Source organism: Perca flavescens, chromosome 17 (assembly GCF_004354835.1).
Source record: "Perca flavescens isolate YP-PL-M2 chromosome 17, PFLA_1.0, whole genome shotgun sequence".
NCBI classification, from domain to species: domain Eukaryota; kingdom Metazoa; phylum Chordata; class Actinopteri; order Perciformes; family Percidae; genus Perca; species Perca flavescens.
Window position 1 is genome coordinate 20,111,117 of NC_041347.1, and position 18,789 is coordinate 20,129,905.

An 18,789-nucleotide genomic window follows, 5' to 3' on the forward strand; every position below is an offset into this window, starting at 1 on the left:
GAGTATATTCTCTCAGAGCAGATTTGCATACTTATTTTGATGTTGCTTGTTGTTTATGTCTCCTTTTGCAAGGTGTGACCCACTTGCTCTGTTCATTTTGTTGCTATTAAAGGAAACCCTCTCCTTCTATTTCTTCAGCACATGGGTACAGGTTTTCCAATTGCTATATAATCATAGAACTCTTAATACGAACAGCGAGTACACTTTAGGAATTAGCAGTGCAAGATGACTAGGTGTAAATAATTTTTCCCCATGGATCTTAGATTAAAAAAAGGTTGTATATGCTTCCCGTCTAGTGTTGACAAACTGACCAAAGAGCCGGTTCATTACAGTTTTTTACAATCACTTTGCTACTAATTTCAGAACCTTGATGTGATTTTTCAAAACTCTAGACACAAAACTCAAAACAGTCATCACTTGTAACACAGACTGTCCAATGTTCAAAACATTGGATTGTGCATTCATATCTCTAAAGAAGTCTTGCACTTGCACAAAAACAAATATATTGTGAAATACCATTGAAACATTACTTTAGATCACCCACACACAAGCTACCCATAGTTTCACTGGGTCATCGTTTGTACAATCATTAAATATTGTAGTACAAAATAGGTGATACATGTTTCGTTATGGTACTACAAGTAAATACATCCCTGTAAAAGTACTGCAGTAGTAGAGAGAATACTACAGACCAATGTGGTATAAGTATATATATATATATATATATATATATATATATATATATATATATATATATATATATATATATATATATATATATATATCCATCCATCCATCTTCGTCCGCTTATCCGTGTCGGAATTGGGGAGCAGCTCCAACAGGGGACCCCAAACTTCCCTTTCCCGAGGAACATTAACCAGCTCCGACTGGGGATCGGCGTTCCCAGGCCAGGTTGGAGATATAATCCCTCCACCTAGTCCTGGGTCTTCCCGAGGCTTCCTCCCAGCTGGACGTGCCTGGAACACCTCCCTAGGGAGGCGCCCAGGGGCATCCTTACCAGATGCCCGAACCACCTCAACTGGCTCCTTTCGACGCAAAGGAGCAGCGGCTCTAATCCGAGCTCCTCACGGATGACTGAGCTTCTCACCCTATCTCTAAGGGAGACGCCAGCCACCCTCCTGAGGAAACCCATTTTGGCCGCTTGTACCATGGATCTCGTTCTTTCGGTCATGACCCAGCCTTCATGACCATAGGTGAGGGTAGGAACGAAAACTGACCGGTAGATCGAGAGCTTTGCCTTCTGGCTCAGCTCTCTTTTCGTCACAACGGTGCGATAGATTGAATGCAATACCGCACCCGCTGCGCCGATTCTCCGACCAATCTCCCGCTCCATTGTCCCCTCACTCGCGAACAAAACCCCAAGGTACTTGAACTCCTTCACTTGGGGTAAGGACTCATTCCCTACCTAGAGAAGGCATTCCATTGGTTTCCTGCTGAGAACCATGGCCTCAGATTTAGAGGTGCTGATCCTCATCCCAACCGCTTCACACTCGGTTGCGAACCGATCCAGTGAGTGCTGAAGGTTGCAGGCCGATGATGCCATCAGGACCACATCATCTGGAAAGAGCAACGATGAGATCCCCAGCCCACCAAACTGCAACCCCTCCCCACCCCGACAACGCCTCGATATCCTGTCCATAAATATTACAAACAGGATTGGTGACAAAGCGCAGCCCTGGCGCAGGCCAACCCTCACCTGAAACGAGTCCGACTTACTGCCGAGAACCCGGACACAGTGCTCACTTTGGTCGTACAGAGATTGGATGGCCCTGAGTAGAGACCCCCTCACCCCATACTCCCGCAGCACCTCCCACAGTATCTCCCGGGGGACCCGGTCATACGCCTTCTCCAAATCCACAAAACACATGTAGACCGGTTGGGCATACTCCCAGGCTCCCTCCAGGATCCTTGCGAGAGTGAAGAGCTGGTCCGTTGTTCCACAACCAGGACGGAATCCGCATTGTTCCTCCTCAACCCGAGGTTCGACTATCGGCCGAACCCTCCTTTCCAGCACCTTGGAGTAGACTTTACCAGGGAGGCTGAGAAGTGTGATACCCCTGCAATTGGCACACACTCTCTGGTCCCCCTTTTTAAAAAGGGGAACCACCACCCCAGTCTGCCACTCCTTTGGCACCGTCCCAGACTTCCACGCAATGTTGAAGAGGCGTGTCAACCAGGACAGCCCCTCCACACCCAGAGCCTTGAGCATTTCTGGACGGATCTCATCAATCCCCGGGGCTTTGCCACTGTGGAGTTGTTTGACTACATCAGTGACTTCCGCCTGGGAAATCGACGACAATCCCCCGTTATCCTCCAGCTCTGCCTCTAACATATTAACATATAACGTATTAGTCGGATTCAGGAGTTCCTCAAAGTGCTCCTTCCACCGCCCTATTACCTCCTCAGTTGAGGTCAACAGTGTCCCATCCTTACTGTACACAGCTTGATTATTAACGTCAGAGCAAGATGGCGCCAGGATGTTTGCCGACTTGCCACAGTCTGTCCTTGTCTCTTTTATTTGTAATGTTTCTTGTTTGTTTTATCACGCGCTCTGTTTGCTCCCCTCTGGTATACGATCGCATGACGCTACTTAATATTAGATCGGCTGTGTCCGATTGTTTATTCAGCGATCCCAGAGATGATTGGCATCTGCACTCGCATATTGTGCCAGTCGCATTGAGGAAAATGTGTTACCTGCCTGGATGTTTGTGCATGTGGAGGAAACGGCGAAGGAAGCGTGGGAAGCGTGCTGGAGTCCTTGTGAGATCAAAGAGGATCGGGAAGTTTCCAGCCGTCGGACCAGTTTCTTCGATGGCGGAGGCCGTGGTTGTGAGCTTGAGATGTTCATACATTGTGCCTGTCTTTCCGTGTTCGTCGCTGATGCCTCAGTTTTTGCGGATGGCGTACGTGAGGCGACAATCTGCAGATCGAGGAGCTAATTATCGGAATCTTCGCTATTTACGTGACAAGAGTCCGGTAACATTTTATGATTCCTCTCTGCAATCCTCTTCTGATGCCACTCCCTCCGGTGTCAATGGCGTTGATAAATGCGAGATCTCTGGCAAATAAGACCTTCATTTTGAACGATCTTTTTCTTTCTCATGAAATTGATTTTTTATTTGTTACTGAGACTTGGCTTAATGCTGGTGAATTGTCTTCTCTTTCCGAACTTTCTCCTCCTGGCTGCAGTTTTTTCAGTACCCCTAGGTCTGTTAGCCGTGGTGGGGGTCTTGCAGTTGTTTTTAAAGACAAATTTAAGTGTAAACTTTCATCTTCTGCACTTTTTAGCACTTTTGAATCTCAGTTAATTACGCTGAATTCTTTTAAATCTGTGTTATGTGTTTTGATTTATAGACCCCCTAACTCTCGTGGGGATTTTATACAGGAGTTCTCTAAATTTTTATCTGGTATTGTCCCTTCTTTTGATAATATTTTAATTTTGGGGGATTTTAATATACATGTGTGTTGCCCCTCAAAGCCCCTGGTCAAAGATTTTATGAATTTATTAGAGTCGTTTGATTTTGTGCAACATGTTTCGGGTCCAACTCATGAACGTGGTCATACGCTTGACCTTGTATTATCTCTAGGATTCTCTATTGATAGTGTGAAGATTGTTGATACTGTTTTTTCTGATCATAAGACTGTTATTTTTTATTCTAACCTTCCTTGTGTTGCTCCGGGTAATACTGTTTCTGCCACAGTTTCGTTTCGCATCCTCAATCCATGTACAGCTAGTAGTTTTTCAGCTGTTTTTAATGTCTCTCCTTTATTTTCATTGATTGAGTCACACTCTCCCTGTATAGGTTTAGAAGATTTGGTCGATCAGTTTAACTCTTCTTGCTTAGAGATTTTAGATGCTGTAGCTCCTGTCAAAGCCAGGGGAAGAAAAGTCAAATCACAGCCCTGGCTGAACAGTACTACCCGTGCTCTTAGGCAGGAGTGTAGGAGGGCTGAGCGCAAATGGGTTAAAGATAAATTACAAGTCTCTTATGAGATTTGGAAGAACATTTTGAAAGAATATCAAAGAGCTGTTAAATTGGCTAGATCAAATTATTTCTCTCTCATTATCTCCAGAAACTGTAATAATTCGAGAGTACTTTTTTCTACTGTAAATGCTGTTCTTCATCCTACTGTTACTCCTTCATTTACTCCTGCTGACATGTGTGAAGAGTTTTTAAAAAATTTTATTGGTAAGGTTGATGGAATTAGATCTCTAATTTCATCTGTTGGCAATGATTTTATCGTTTCTGTTGCCCCCCAGAACCAATTGACCGGTTTTATGCTTGTTTCTTTGCAGCAGCTAAACGATATAACTGCTCATATGAAGCCCACCAGGTCTCCTGGTGATGTGCTCCCTTCTTCTCTGTTTAAGCAGGTACTTGATTCAATTGGCCCAAGTATTCTGTCTATTATGAATATTAGTTTGTCATCTGGTGTTGTTCCAGTTAGTTTTAAGCATGCGGTTATTCAGCCCCTTTTAAAAAAAAAAAACGGCTTAGACCCATTTGACAAGAGTAGTTTTCGCCCGATCTCAAAATTGCCTTTTATTTCTAAGATACTAGAAAAAATTGTGAACGCACAGCTTAATGACTTTTTAATTGGAAATAACATTTCCGACAGATTCCAGTCAGGTTTCAGAGCTGGTCATAGTACAGAATCTGCTCTTTTGAGGGTGTCTAATGATATACTACGAAGTGTTGATTCTGGAAACCGTGTTGTCTTGCTGTTGTTAGATCTTACGGCAGCATTTGATACGGTTGATCATAAAATTCTCATTGATCGTCTTAGAGATCAGGTTGGTATTCAGGGCTTAGCCCTTAAATGGTTCTCTTCCTATTTAAAGGATAGAACTTTTTCAGTCAGTTTAGGGGACTATTCTTCTTCTGTTGCCCCCCTTGTGTGTGGGGTTCCGCAGGGCTCAATACTGGGACCAATTTTATTTTCACTTTATATGCTGCCTCTAGGTTCTATTTTTGATAAATTTGGGATTCAGTATCATCTTTATGCAGATGATTCCCAAATTTATCTACCACTGAAACATGGGCAGGACAGTGCCATTCAGTCTCTTCAAGCATGTTTGGCAGAGGTTAAGTGTTGGCTTGCAAATAACTTTCTCCAATTAAATGAGGATAAGACCGAGATGATTTTATTTGGAAATAGGGGGTGTGTGGATGATGACTGCCTGGGTTTGTTTCCTGGGAAAAAACTGTCTAGCGTAAAGAACCTTGGTGTCATTTTTGACTCTGAGCTTAAATTTGACCGGCAAATCAATGCTGTCGTTAAGAACAGTTTCTTCCATCTTAGATCAATATCTAAATTGAAATCTATCCTTACTTTTGATGATATGGAGAAGGTTGTTCATGCCTTTGTGTCATCACGTTTGGATTATTGTAATGTTTTGTATCTGGGTGTGAGTCAGGCTTCTCTGTCCCGTTTGCAGCTTGTTCAGAACTCAGCTGCCAGACTTTTAACTGGTACTAAGAAGAGAGAACACATTACTCCAGTTTTAATGAAACTACATTGGTTACCCATACGATACAGAATCCATTACAAAGCGCTGTTGTATGTTTTTAAGTCCCTGCATGGTCTAGCCCCTGAGTATGTTACTGATTTAATCAGCCAATGTCAATCCAGCAGATCTCTGCGATCACATGATCAGTCACTTCTTGTAGTTCCACGAACACGCTTAAAGTGTAAAGGTGATCGGGCTTTCTCTGTTGCAGCTCCTAGGCTTTGGAATGACCTTCCTCTGTCTGTAAAAACCTGTCCTTCTCTGGGGGGTTTTCAGAGTGCTCTTAAAACTCACTTGTTTTCCTTAGCATTTGATAATGCTTTGTAAGTTGTTTGTTTTGTTTGTATTGTTTTTTAAGCTTTTATGTTTTTATACCTTATGTACAGCACTTTGGTTCCACTTGTGGTTTTGAAAGTGCTTTATAAATAAAGTTGAGTTGAGTTGGATGGTTCCCCGCTTCCCCTTCCTGAGGTGGCGAACAGTTTTCCAGAAGCACTTTGGTGCCGACCGAAAGTCCTTCACCATGTCTTCTCCAAACTTCTCCCACACCCGCTGCTTTGCCTCTTTCACGGCAGAGGCTGCAGCCCTTCGGGCCCTTCGGTACCCTGCAACTGCCTCCGGAGTCCTCCGGGATAACATATCCCAGAAAGACTCCTTCTTCAGTCGGACGGCTTCCCTGACCACCGGTGTCCACCACGGTGTTCGTGGGTTACCACCCCTTGAGGCACCTAAGACCCTAAGACCACAGCTCCTCGCCGCAGCTTCAGCAATGGAAACTTTGAACATTGTCCACTCGGGTTCAATGCCCCCAGCCTCCACAGGGATGCACGAAAAGCTCCGCCGGAGGTGTGAGTTGAAAGTCTGTCGGACAGGGGCCTCCTCCAGACGTTCCCAATTTACCCGCACTACACGTTTGGGCTTACCAGGTCTGTCCAGAGTCTTCCCCCACCCCCTGACCCAACTCACCACCAGATGGTGATCAGTTGACAGCTCCGCCCCTCTCTTCACCCGAGTGTCCAAAACATACGGCCTCAGATCAGATGAAACAATTATGAAATCGATCATTGACCTTCGGCCTAGGGTGCTCTGTTACCAGGTACACTTATGAGCATCCCTATGTTCGAACATGGTGTTCGTTATAGACAATCCATGACTAGCACAGAAGTCCAACAACAAACAAGTATGTATCAGTTGTATGTAATGTATCAGTTAGGGGTGTCAGCATTATCACGTTAATGATGCAAATTAATGTTAATTAATGCAAAGTGCAAACGCTGTCTCATCAACTGGTGATCACTGGACGTCAGCGAGTAATCAAAATGATTGAGAAGTTACTGCGAACTATATTGACTCTGGTAAGTAGGGTTGGGTACCGAAACGTGCTGACCTAAACGGTAGTAACAAGACCGAATAAGAACGAAAATTTCGGTGCCTCATTTCGGTGCCTGACTTTACACTACACCTGACAGCAGGTAACGTTAGCCTACCTTTAGCTAGCAGCTGGATTAAACACAGTTAAAATGCTGACAGCTAACGTTAAACAGTGTGAAGTGTGACTGTATTTCACGGTATAGGATTCCAACAACGGGACGTAACAGTCTGCTCTGCAGCGCAGCAGCTGCCGTTGTCAAAATTAAACAACACAGATGGTGCATTCACTTAAAACAGGTAGCCTTGTGGTGCATTCACAGTAATTGTAAAATACCCTTTTCCCATCTGGTGGTTGTTTTTGTTGTTCAACAGCAATTTACTGGTGAAATAAGTTATTGTTATAGTTATTACATTATTATTAAATCTTTAATTTTGACCATGGCCTTAACAATAAACAAGTTGCTGACTGTTGTTTAGTACCCTTCTTTTTTTCTTTTTTCTTCTTTTCTTTACAGTAAATAAATAATAAACAAATACAAATCTTAAAGTCAAGTTCATAAAGTAACTTTCTTTGCATTCATTTGATTCCCAATCAAGATACACTGGTAAAAATTGCTTTTCATTGTTAATATGTACTTAAAAACAGTTGTGAAATGCAAAATAATAGAATTTTAATCATGTGATAAAACATGTGATTAATCGCGATTAACTATAGAAATTCAGCGATTAATCGCGATTAAAAAATAATAATTGTTTGACAGCCCTAGTATCAGTGCATCGAATACTCTGCGAATAAAAGGTTGTGATATAATTGTGCTCTTTAATGTAGCCTATGTTTGTGTTTACTAAATCACCACTTTGCAGTATTTAGTTTAATAATGCAGTACACGGTATGTAAATGTCACGAGGTGACTGGTCCTGCACTAGAACGAGTTGAGAAGTTAACGAACTCTTGCCGAATGAGAATTAGATAGGCTACGGTTTACCAATTCACAACTCCCATTAGGTTAGGCTACAGGCTACTGAACGAGACCGTAACCGTGCCTAATGCATAAGTCTATGTAATCAAACAGGTGTCTAGGTTCTCGGCAAGTTTGAGTTATCAACCGATCCCTTTGCCTTTGTCTCGTGCATCTTAGAATTGGGTTCATGGAAATTAGGCTACATTACCAAGGGGAAAGTATTATATCACATACAAATACAATGTTATCTTGGTAGTTATGTTAAGTTAAATGTTAGAAGTGAATGTTGCTACATGGTAGGTAGGCGGTCACGAGGAGACCGTGCACTGTAACCGTGGCCAGTGCGTGAGTCTAGTGTCGGTCAGTATGAGTGTATAAATAGTATGTCAGCCTATTTCAGAGACATGGAGAGCAGGACATTTGCAGTTTGAGGCTACATGTCTTGGAGCGACTATGGTAGAGGAAGTAAACACGCGATTCCGACATATATTGTCCTGTACTGAGAAAAGATTTTCACACAATCACATGTGTAGCAAGATGTGCTGCATGGATGTAAATCTCAGCTCTAAATAAACCTCTTTCTTTCAATGCAATCAATGATATGTATGACATATTTCCTACTCTAGGTTTTTATTGCCATATAATTGCTAACAATGTTGTGTATCTGCACTTTGGAAACTGCCATGATTAAAAATGCAGCAACATCACATCCTAAGGTTTTTATCTCTGATTAGAATACGCTTTTAAACAACCACATTAGTGAAGGCTCATGGGTATGCATATTTAATAAGAACACTATCCACAGTTATGCATCTGGCAACAGGTGCATAGTTGCACAAGTGAAGTCAGGCAACAGAAGGCCGGTGTGAAACCCAAGAGCGCTGAATGTTGGTGTGGTGTCATTGACCATGTGTCTTTTTTTGTCTGGCCATCTCTGATGACATGTAATGTAAGTGTACACCACATTACAGCAAGCTGCTTGAGATTCAATAACTGTCAAGATGTAGACAGGGCAATTTTAAGAAAGAGAGATGGGAGGAGATGCTGAATAGTGGGTTCCAGTGCTCTTTTATGCTGTTTTTCCTTTCCTAGAACACATGGTACCACGTAATTTACAGAGAGAAGGTGTTTTAGTTTTTGAATTGATTTATTTTTCTATTGCACCATACTGCCTCTGCCTTTCTGGTATAATGTCAGCTGGCAGCTACATATACTGGCAGCAAGAAGAGATCAGCTGGCCATATTTGTGAGAACTGTGTGTGGTGTTGTTCACTAACATACACCATTTCTCTAGCAGAGGCTTTTACAGAATAGCCTCCCTGAAACGGCCTCTCTTTCCCCCTATTTGCTAATATCTGTTCTTTTTTAAATAATGGTCTCTTTTTCTCCTTTCTTAACATCAGAGCTGTTCCTCAACCAACTGTTTCATACTTTTCTTTTCTTCCATGCTTCTGCTCTGCTTCCCTCTGGCTCAACTAACCCCTGACCCCTTCAGACTGGCAGTATGAGGGTAAGAGGGCAACCATCCGTTGTCTGTTTTCCTTTGGTTTCATTACATTCCTGTATCCCCTTTCACTATTTCGTTCCACCTCTATCTCCCCATCTCTCTTCCCTGTTGAAAGACATTTAATCCTGAACTTACCTCACACCAGCTGCAGAGCACATCGCCTTGCAGTGCCTATTCCTCAACACTAGACACCTCCCTTCCTCCTGTCTCTTCTTCTCCACCTTTCCTGCTGCCCCATCTGGTGCTGTCTGTCAAGCTGACATTACCTGTGTCCCATGTGCTCGTACCATCTAGCTGCTGTGACCTCCCATCTGTGAAGCCGCTCTTGTCAGTGCTGTGCTTATGATGTTGCCACATGCTTTGACCACCCTGTTTGTCTGGTGTCAGTATCGCACAGACCATTCCTATTGATGTTTGTGCGGTAGCAGTCATAGATGCCACATGCTATAAAAAGATGTGTCAATGTGACAGCTTATGGCATGACAAAAATACACTAAAACAACATTTTGAGGTTTATTTCCTCAGACTAATGAATGTCAGTGATTGTATGTCAGTTTTTTTGTTTTGGCATTGCTGTAGGCTATATTCAGACAATACTGTACATCAGTCCTTCATTGAAAATTCAAAATAAGTAAACGTACAGTGTTTTTTTAAGTGTTAGCAGCCAAATTAATTTAAATTATTAAAAGTAAAAAGTACTCTTTCTGCTGAAAAACAGCCCACATTATTATATATTACATTATTAAAATTGTAATACTGATGCATCAGTGCATACTGTAAGTAGCATTTTACTGCTGAAGCTGTTTGCAGTACAGCTAGTTAGAACTACTTTCTAAATAAAATGAGGTACTTCGGTCCAGCGGTTCCCAACATACTGTAGGTCATTGGGCCCTGTTTGTCACAAGAAAATATCTAGGGATGGGAGGGGATAGAGTGACAAAAAAATAAAGTTCTGCCACACAAATTTCTTTTTTTTTTTTTTACTTGTTGAAATGTTTAATCATTTACCTCTTTAGGCCTCAAACAGTAATTTTAAATCAAACTATCTAAAAAGTTTAAAAGGCACATCTATCTTTGGTGGAACTGCCAAAACCTCATAAACATCTCAAACGTAGAAAGCACTGGTTTCATCTTTAACAATGCATTGCATTTTATAAGTTTGTTTTTAATGTAAAATCTTAATCTGGAAAAAAAAACTACAGCAGTCAAATAAATTTAGTGAAGTAAAAAGTATAATTTCTCCCACTGAAATGTATTTTACACTATAAAATAAGCATTTTCATAAGATGCTATGAAGCACAATATACTGTTGGGATTGCAAATCAAATTATTTAAATATAGTACAGAGGGATTAAGCTTCTTTGATGTCATCTGGTTTTTCTTTTTGCATATGCAGAGTGTAAACTGTCCCGGCCAGGCCCCCCTGCAACCATAGTGACCATTGATGAGGAGAGCCCCAACGGTATGTACCAATCAGTTGCCCACCTACTCTCCTCACTTATGTTTGCTCCACTTCATTCTGTATTCCAGTATGGTAAATGCTTCTGAACTCAAGTGGCTTGGATTACAGTACACATTTGAGATTGTTTCTGTTGCTTTGGTAATGCAATACATATTAATATTTCCCCTATTGGGACTTCTCAGTGTAGTGTAATGGAGAACAGTCGCTCAACTGACGATCTCTTGGGACAGGTTGGTTATGGGCGGTGTTTTGTCAGGCATATTGGATTGTCATTTTTATTGTATTTTAAATTAAAAATAAATAAATTCTAGTTATTCTTGGTGTGTATATTTGTTCTGCTCTCCCTGGGTAAAGCAGAGGTGTGTGTGTTTGTGTCTGTCTGAGTGAGTGAATACAGATGGTGTTTGGCATACAGATGTGACATGGGGCTCCATTAATGAGTTGTGTGCTCCCCACGCAGGTTGTCTTTACTGTAGTATACCTGTGCTACAGCAGCACATAAATCGCTGATGCATAGAGCAGACAGACACTTGAGTGGATCAGGTGCAACAATTCTGCTCCTCTTTTTCTCTTCTTTCTTCATCTTCTTCTATCCTCTCCAGCACCTGCACCCACTACTCAGCTTTCTATAGTTTTCTTCAATTTTCCTCCCTCTCCTTCATGGCTCTTTGCTATGAGTGTTGAGCATTTGCCATCTGCATTGTGTGTGTGTGTGTGTGTGTGTGTGTGTGTGTGTGTGTGTGTGTGTGTGTGTGTGTGTGTGTGTGTGTGTGTGTGTGTGTGTGTGTGTGTGTGTGTGTGTGTGCATGTGTGTGTGCGTGCATGTGTGTGTGTGTGTGTGTGTGTGTGTGTGTGTGTGTGTGTGTGTGTGTGTGTGCGTGCATGTGTGCGTATGTGTTTGAGAGATAGGGAGTGCTGACCGTTGCTTAGGGAGGAGCTATATGTTCATTGTAGAAATGAGAAATGTATTCCCCTAAATGGAGCAGGTGTGTGTCCGCCTCACTCAGTTCTCCCTGCAGATATTAGTACTGCAGGTTAATAGAGTTTAATGAGCAGCTCTGACTGAAGATACAATCCAGATCTTGTTTATACAATCAGAATGCTATTCCACAGATGCTCCACTTCCCTGCAATATGTGCTCTGGGCACTGCTTTGTGGGTGGTTATTAAGGAGAAACTTTGTGTGTGCACATATGCATACACCTTATGTGCATATTTGTATCCCAGGATTATGATTGGGTGGCTCTGTGTCAGATGAGGCTGCCATTCGTCAATGCAATAGCCTCCAATTCAGGCTGTCATACTGTCTCTCCTACTCCTTCCTCTGTGTGTGTGCAGATGTGATTTGGGGCTTTGATCGATTGCCGGGGGAATGTGTGAGATGGAGGTAGCCAAGCCTGCATCCGAAAGCCTCCCTCGGCCCACATGCGTCGATGCTGTATGTGTGAGGGATTTGCACTAATCTTCCACATAAAGCACTCATTTACCTGGGATACGGGTCTCTTCTGGCTCCACCGTCCTTTTATTTATCTTGCCGTGATGAAACGGCCCAGAGCCCATCCTTCCCATAATGGAATGTAAAACAGGCAACCAGCCGGTATTGACCAAAGCAATTATCCTTCTAAATGTGTTCCATCTCCTCTCTTCTGTCACACAGAAACCATACAAATGACATGTAATAAGATTCCATCTTTTCTGAGCAATTGCTTTTATATTCATTTATGTCAGTGAATGGGAAAGCAAACAACATAATCACCCCTCTGTCTGGCTTTGTTTGTCCGAGGTCGGAAAAGATAGACAAACAAATACATTTAAAATCCTGTTTTCTTTGGCTCCTCAGAAGAACAGATTTGCCATCAGTCAGAAAAGCAAAGCAAGTATAGGGTTCCCTGTGGGAGAGGTGAGTTGCTCAGAAACATTTGCAACCATCAAGGCGTTATATTTGATCAACAGTTGTTCATTTATTGATTGTCTGGGGTGAAATTATATTTGACTCAGTTAATCCAATAAACCTGGGCTTAGACATTGTGAAAGAATCCCATTTTCTTGGTTCTAGCTTCTTCTTTTTATTTCAGTGTGCTGTATTTTATTCTTGGAGGTTTTCACTTTAGAGAAGCAGATGCACGAGGGGATAGCAACCCAGTTGCTCAAATGAAGCGTAACATGTTTAATTTATCCAAGCTGCTGCTTTGCAGACCCACTGACAGGTGCCAGACACAACACATAAAGTCTAACTCGCTTGCAGAGTAGATCTCTATTGGGAAGACAAAGCTTGTTTCCTATAGGCTCCTTTGTTTATTCAGCCTATGAGCTAAATCCAAAAGCAGTTAATCAGATTGAAGAGATTTCTATCTCAAAGGACAGGGGCAGCTGGATATGAGGGGAGAGGAAAGGGGGGTATTTTCTCATTGACAGAAAGCTTCCTACACAAGCTTTGGGAAATCAGCATGTCCATAAATAAGCGTGCCATCTCCTAGCTTTTATTTTGTCCCTGCAAATTCATGATTTGTATCAACTATTGCCTGAAGCGTGTGAGGATGCTCTTCTTCCACTTGAATGAGGCAATCAAAGTCAAACTCCTCCACAGGTTGATAATGCAAGCGATCGTATTAGTCAATCAAATGCATGCTTGACCTTAAATATTACCCCCTGGATAGACTAAATTTCCACAAATGGTTTTATGGGTAATCAAACCTAATCACCAGTGGTAGAGGAATCCATTTGGTTATTGCCCCTTTGCTTTGGCACAGTAACAGGTGTTTTTTTCAGTAACAGGTAACACAGTAACACGCAGTTTCCTACTCAGATGACCCTTAATATAAAAATATATATGTTGTGGAATTTTGTGTGTGTCATTCAGGTCAGTGTCCAACATAACCTCATAACATTTCCAGGCAGACGAGTTGTTCAACTTTGTGCCTCCATGACTGCGGACGTAGCAGCTGTATGATAAGACAGTGCTGCTCACCCTACCAAGGCCATAGAGAAAGTAAACACAACACATTTTGTGTCTGTGTTGAGCTATTTGGGCGCCCACAATATCTTACTTTGAAGGTTCAGCTAAACTTGACGCCTCCAGCATGAGTTTAAATAAACCTTCAGGAAGACCGGAACTTCAGAAGTTGGGATGGCACCTACACTGTACTGTATAATCCTAAATTCTCCTCAATTGAGTGTTCATTAAATGCTCCTGTGTAATTCATCAAAGTTTCCCAAACATTCTTCCTGTGAAATGAGTTGTGTTGCTTCTGAGTTTTTTCTTAACAATATATTCATCCACTTGGGAATTAAATTGATTCATAAAACTGTTTGTTTGAATTTTTCTTACCAGTGAAGTGCATTGCAAGTAGTGACCTGGCCAGCAGTCCAGCTTCAACTTATAGCCGCTGTGATATACCAACAGTAGACTTACAGTAATTGTTGTGACACGCTTGTTGAGTAATTCATTATACCTCTCCCAATAAGACAACCAGCATCACCAGTCTTAAAGCTGTGCATAAGAAAGATAATAAAAACTTTGTGTTAGCTGTTAATATTATGACATATTGAGTATAGCGCAGAGTGAGTCCATTTGTAAGCCTCTCTCCACATTAACGGTGTGGAGATTGTTTGATGGTAACCTCTGAAACCCAAGCCATTTTTCAGCGTTTTTTACTCCTGTCACATTTTTACTCACTGTGAGCTCATTTTTCACTCTATCTGTAAGTCTGGCATCTCAAATTAACCCTCCTAACCCCAAAACCCACCGGCGGGTTTGCAAAAGCATGTTTTTTTATAAAGATCGCCAAAGAAAAAACACTTACCCTAGAAAGAAGCTGAAAAAAACTATTTGTTCATCAGCAAAATTCCGACCGTCCCTGAATGCGTCTCTGCAAAATTTGCTGACATTATGTAAAAAAGCTCCAAAGATAGTCCAAAAAAACACTAAGTGGATAAAAAAACTCACATAGAACATGTCTAACTTCAAAACAATTGTAAAAATCAACAATTTGCGTGATCAAGAAGCTTTAAAATGCATAAAATTCTAAAGGTTTAACGCTTCAAATGGCAATCATTGTGTTGACAGTGTGACCTACAGACATGTGATGAAAATTAATCGAATCCATGACTGAGACTGCAAGCCTAAGCAGCTAAACGCAGCACTGCCTAGTGGTAAACAGTGGTGGAAGAAGTATACAGATCCTTTAATTGAGTAAAAGTACTAATACCACATTGTAAAAATACTCTGTTACAGTAAGTAAAGTTCTGCATTGAAAATGTTACTTAAAAAAAAAAAAAAAGTAGCATTAGGAAAATGATACAGTACTTCAGTAAATGTACTTTATCACTGTTACATTTGTAAAAATGTTACTAATTCTTTGTGTGAATGATGTGCATTACATACAATAATTCTTTTTTTCCTGTATTGTATGTACATGTATTCCCTTTGGGAAATGTTGAATTATCTGATTCAATTGTTTTTCTATTTTTTTTAATTAATTATCAAATAAATCTAAATTACATTTTTTCTAACTTACATTTTCTGCCTCTTTGTTATACAGCTCAAAAGACATTAAGGAGCTTGTCCTATTTCTAGCCATGGTTGTGCTTGTTAAAAAAGAAATAATACTCTTTATTTGAATTAGATAGCGATGGAATTCAAGACTTTATCTGAGAGTGGCACTCCAACACAAAGCACTCACTTAGCATACACTTCCATTATTTGATGCCCTTTTGTTGTTACAAGTACTCCGACCAATCATTCATGTGATGGAAATTACACTTGTTTTGGAAGGAATCAATGTCCTTGTATCGTCCCTGCCTCTTCACGCTCATCTCTGAACTTGCACCAAAGTCAATCGCAGGAAGCTTGTATGATAGAAAGTAAAGTGACAACTGCACCAGAGTGAAGACAAACAAAGAAAGCAACTTAAAAATTCTGCAGTATTTCAGGCAGCTCTTTTCTCTGGTCTATCGTCAACTCCTTGCTTGCATCATTTAAATTGTGTGTAGTGTTGAGACTCTGTGCTTCCGTTTTTAGGCCCCAGACAACTGGCCACAGAGCTGCCTTGACACGGCATTAAAAGATTTGATGGAGCTGAAATAATGGCAAACAGGAAATATAGAGTGCAGATCATGCAATCTGTTTAAAGGTCTCCCCTCTATCGCTCTTATGAAGTTATGCAGCGTGAGCAAAATACCAAGTCCTGTGTCTACTTGTTAACCTTGTCATTGGACCATACTCGCTGTTGCTTCCTTTCTTTACATTAATCTGTTGTTTTGTTAGTCTGTTTGAAACCTTTTCCTTTCTTATCTCTACTTCTCGCTCTCTCCTTTCATCTTTCCAGACACAATTTCTAGCTTATTGTAGGAGCATTATACGATAAATGAAATTTCTTTTTTTTATGCAACTGTAGAGACCCATAAGCCTTAAAATATGGAATGTGATTAATATACTGAGAATTTGTAATTCTTCTTTTGGACAGTGAATATAAAATCAGAATTTAAAAGTAAAATCGTTAGGCACATTTTAAGAACAAACACACTGGCTGGAAATGAAATGTGTAGTTCAAAGTTAGGGGCAATTTTAAAAACCAAACATCTCAGAGCTACACGAGAAATCTGTAATCTTTAGGCCATTAGTTGCACCTAGAAGGCAGTACCATTTCCTTCGAGGTTAGCCCAAGACTGGGCTAACACTCCAGATGGCTAAAGACACCCCTAAGCATGTAGCACTATGATCAATCTTCCAACACTCATAGTCCTGAATTCCACTGGTTTCAAACAATAGTAGTCAACAGGGGAACAAATTGATGTATGGGGCTCCAAGTCGAGTCTCAAGTCTTTGAGGGGCAAGTTCAAGTCAAGTCTAGCGACCCAGCTACATGGCAGGAACAGACTGAACAAAGTAGAATCCACAAACTATACACTCGACTCCCATGGCCTCATCTTTCATAAGCAGAGATAAGAAACTGGAGAGGGTTTACATATAGTGTAACTATTTACTCTACCTTTGTTGTAACTCAAGACAGCTAATGTAGCAAGCTTTAATAAATATGATCTATCTTACTGAAAATAACCTTTTTGTACACATCATTTCTTGATTTTAGTGATGACGTTTCCCATGTCAAAAACAAAAGAATTAATGAAATGTATCCAATATATTGCCCAGCCCTAGTTCAGTGCCAGTGTGCTGGCAGTAGTTTACAAACCCTTAACCCACACCAACCCTGTTCTAACTCAATCAGTTAACCCTAACACTTATCCCAATGTGTTTTAACCCAAACCTAAACCTTGTCCCAGAGTCTGGGATTTGCATTGTCTATCCGAGCTTCATGGTGTTTTCCTAACCTCAAAATAGTTGGCATTTAATGTTAAACAGAAATCATAGTTTTTTTATGTCTAACATCTTTCAGTACATTTGGTGTGGTGAGCAAGTCGATTTTAAGCAGCTTCAATTAAAAAAAAAAATATGATTGATATTCTCACAAGGTTGGCTTTAATTTTGCTGATAAGTACTTTGGACATTGCTGTTCTTCCTAATAATTGCAACGTAGCAGGAGAGGAAACATCTGGGCAAATGTGGCTGGAGCTACCCAAGTGGCCAATTTGATTTTGTGGAGCTGTGAATCTGTTACTCAAACAAAACAAGTACTGTTGTTTAGCACCCATTGGAGCATTTGCAAAGTGTGCGTGTTTGTGCTTGTGTCTGTTCATGTGCAGTTACAGTGTTTGTGAGTGTGTGGGGATATGCTACTACACTTTTTTTTTTACAATTCCATGCAGATGTCTGATTAGGGTTTGAACACATTATCTCTGTTCCCTATTCTGTGTTTCACAAACACACCCACACAAACACACACTGGTCTCAATTCTATGATCAACTCTAGTTGTGATGATTGCTAGGTCATCAATATATAATTAGAGGATAGCTGATAGGCGGGATTAGTGCACAGCACCTGCTCCTTGTGGATTAGAGAGCAAAACGGGAGGGCGAGACATGCAGTGAGCCTCAATTATACACTACATGCAGTACATTGTGGCTACCTCAGTACAATATCTATATTTTGTATGGTTTATGCACCTAAAAAGCCATTATTTTTTATATATCATATTTTATGGTGAACTCTGTGTGGTTTCCAGATGCTGAAGGTCTTTGTTTATCAGATTTAAAGTGGCCAGCAACAGCCTGTACGTTCTCGTCTATTTGCTCCTAATTAGACCACTAGTCGTGTTAACGCTATTGTTTTTCTTTAGAAGTGGAGAACATATTTTAATGTTTGATGTGCAAATAAAGACAGCAATTATAGAATATTGTTGAGATAAACGGTCAGCATAATGTGTTCTGTTCCTGTTGTAACCCACTTTGTGCTTATCCTGATTACACTATAAAACAGGCCTTTCATGTGTTGAGCTGAACTGTAGCATTATTTGCATCAACATACTTGGATTCACTGGTTTAAATATCAATCTAAAATGTTTAGTCTCTGAGTCGTCAAATTGCATAATCTAAATTGAATGTGTTTACTTCAAGCATGATAAGAAAAAAAATATGTTAAGTTAACTTTCTGCACTATACTATTTTGTTGTCTATCACTAGATTTTTTTTTTAAAAGCTGATAGAAATAAATGTTGTTGTCTTTTTTTTTTTAATGAGTGCTGGTCCCGGTGTGAGCACACATCTCTTGCTGCATTATTTAGCTGGTTTTCTCCAGATTATGGTGGGTTTGTCAACTCAGATTAATATTGTCATCATAAAATATACATATATATTATGTTAATTTTTACGTTAATTTTTTAATATTTAACTCGTTAAAAAAAATTAACGAAATTAACGCAGCTGTGTTTGTTTACTTCATGTGGCGGCTGAGAAACGTAATATGTCTCCATAACAGCAGGCGGCGCTACTCTGTATTGTTGCCCAAGTAATGAAAACCGGCAGCTGATTGGACGAACGCGTCACATGGGTTTGTTTT

At 40.7% G+C, this 18,789-nt stretch overlaps 1 protein-coding gene across 4 annotated transcripts in view; it reads left to right on the plus strand.

The window, feature by feature from the left end:
* Positions 1-18,789, plus strand: part of pcdh15a (protocadherin-related 15a) — a 177,680-nt gene that overhangs the window by 34,788 nt on the left and 124,103 nt on the right. For all 4 annotated transcript variants that reach the window (XM_028603202.1, XM_028603206.1, XM_028603203.1 and 1 more), the window contains exon 3: positions 10,770-10,835. In XM_028603202.1, the coding sequence (XP_028459003.1) occupies positions 10,770-10,835 (66 nt within the window). The remainder of the gene's footprint in view (positions 1-10,769; positions 10,836-18,789) is intronic.